General features: G+C 16.2%; 1 protein-coding gene across 1 annotated transcript; it reads left to right on the top strand.

Moving 5' to 3' along the window:
- Positions 1 to 217: 217 nt before the first annotated feature.
- Positions 218 to 642, top strand: PGSY75_0031700 (exported protein (PHISTa-like); the record flags this gene model as incomplete). The annotated part of the gene is made up of 1 exon (XM_018783454.1): positions 218 to 642. A coding segment is annotated over one exon (425 nt), but the record flags the coding sequence as incomplete, so codon positions are not given.
- Positions 643 to 2,137: the final 1,495 nt, after the last annotated feature.

A 2,137-nucleotide genomic window follows, 5' to 3' on the forward strand; every position in this document is an offset into this window, starting at 1 on the left:
TTAGGTAAATATTAAACATAATATATTTTATAATACGACCAACATTAATTTATTTTTAATAAAATTTTAAAAATATTATTTTACAAAATAATATAATTTACACCTAATTTATAAAATTATATTATTATTTTCTATACGTCAAAAAAAAAAAAAAATAAAAAAAATTATAATGATATATCAAAACAATTAACACTGGAGGATTTACATAATGTATTAGATAATTTAAAAGAACGTCCATCTGATGAAGATCTTCATAACATATGGAATCATGTTTTGGGTATATGTAAAGAAGGATTTCAAGATATGATAAAAGAATTAGCTCTTTATATAGAAGATTATTTACTTACATATGAATATCAACGCTATCATCATTTTCCAGGTAGGAAACCTATAAGTGTAGGAACTAAATACCGTACATGGAAAAAATCAATGCATGATATTGGAGTTGCACTATCATCTACAGATGTTGAAAATACACTTAAGTTTTTTAGTTTAATTAAAGATGGAGCAACAATTGATGAAATGAAAAACTTTATTTATTCATTTGTAGATTATTACAGTACATTAAAAATTGATTTATTTAATAAACAAATGGACATATTTACAGAAAGGATGAATAATACCAAAAGATTAACTATTTAGAATAAAAATTTATATGAATATCAATTATCTTGTTTTATGGGAAAATATATATATAATATAATTTTACTATATTAGATAAAAATTTAATGTACCGTATATTTATTAAATTCCTCATATTAAATTCCTCATATCAGTTATTATATTATAGAATATATATATAATAGCAGAAATATAAAATATATTATATTATATAATAATATTTATAATTATCCAAAAGCATTTTCGAAATTTACAAGTTAAGATTTATTAGTATCCATTAGCTATATTACTTTATAAAATGGATGGATCCGATATTTATTGCACATATTGTTAAAAAATGTTTTTTTTCTATAATAAAAAAAAAATATATATATATTCCTATCACAATACTAATGTTATTATAATAGTATTTTAACGTTTTGTGTTTTCATTTATGTTTATGTTTATGTTTTTTTTGTTTTTTGGTTCTTGTTTGTACTCCTAATTATTATCATTATCATTATAGGAATAGCTTCATATTTAGATATATTATGATTTTTTTATTTTTTATTTTCAAATAATTATTAAATACATATAAAAAAAAAATATATATATTATTCCTTGTTCGGCATATATATTATTTCATATTATCTGTTTAATGTATAATAATATAATTTATTATAATAACCATTAATAAAATATAATTATTAAAAAATATAAATATAACAATTATATTTTCTTATCATTTAATAATAGAATTATTCTATGATAAATTGTAATATATATGTATATATTATACAATAATAATATTTTTATAACATAGAACGCTACAAATAAATACACAATATAGTATTATATTGTATATATACTTTTTCTTTTTTTAAAAATTTCCTTATAATAATAAATATCATTATAAATTTTTTTTTTTGTCACAGTTATATTATATATTAAACATTAATAATAAATATATAAACGTTTTATATACTTTGATATTTTTAAATAATATAAAAAAAATAATATTAATATTTGTAACTACATATGTTAATTAAAGAGAAATGTAAGAATACCATAAAATTTAGAAGAAAACACAAAAATATATATCAGAAAATAACAAAGCATAATAATAAAAAAAAGAACATTAAGTTTTTAAAATGTATATATACTATTATTTCAAGGTTTTATTCATATCATATATTATAATAAACAATGATTCTTTTTAATTTATTTATATTATTGTAAAGATAGAAAATTATATATTAGAATATCTATTTTATATACATATTCTAATAAGTTCTAATATATATATGTTGTACATCTTTAACAACAATTCTTTACACATTTTCATGTTATTTACAACAAAAAAAAAAAATATTATTTGTAATTAGAGTTTTACATGTTATATATAATCATAAAAATAGAATTTAATTGTAATTTATGGTGTGTCATAAAGTAATATTTTATTAGAAAATGAAAAAAAAAAAAAAAAAAATTATTTTAGTATTAAATTAAAATTTTGTTCTTAATATTTAATGAAATA

The sequence above is a fragment of the Plasmodium gaboni genome (assembly GCF_001602025.1).
Source record: "Plasmodium gaboni strain SY75 chromosome Unknown, whole genome shotgun sequence".
NCBI lineage: Eukaryota > Apicomplexa > Aconoidasida > Haemosporida > Plasmodiidae > Plasmodium > Plasmodium gaboni.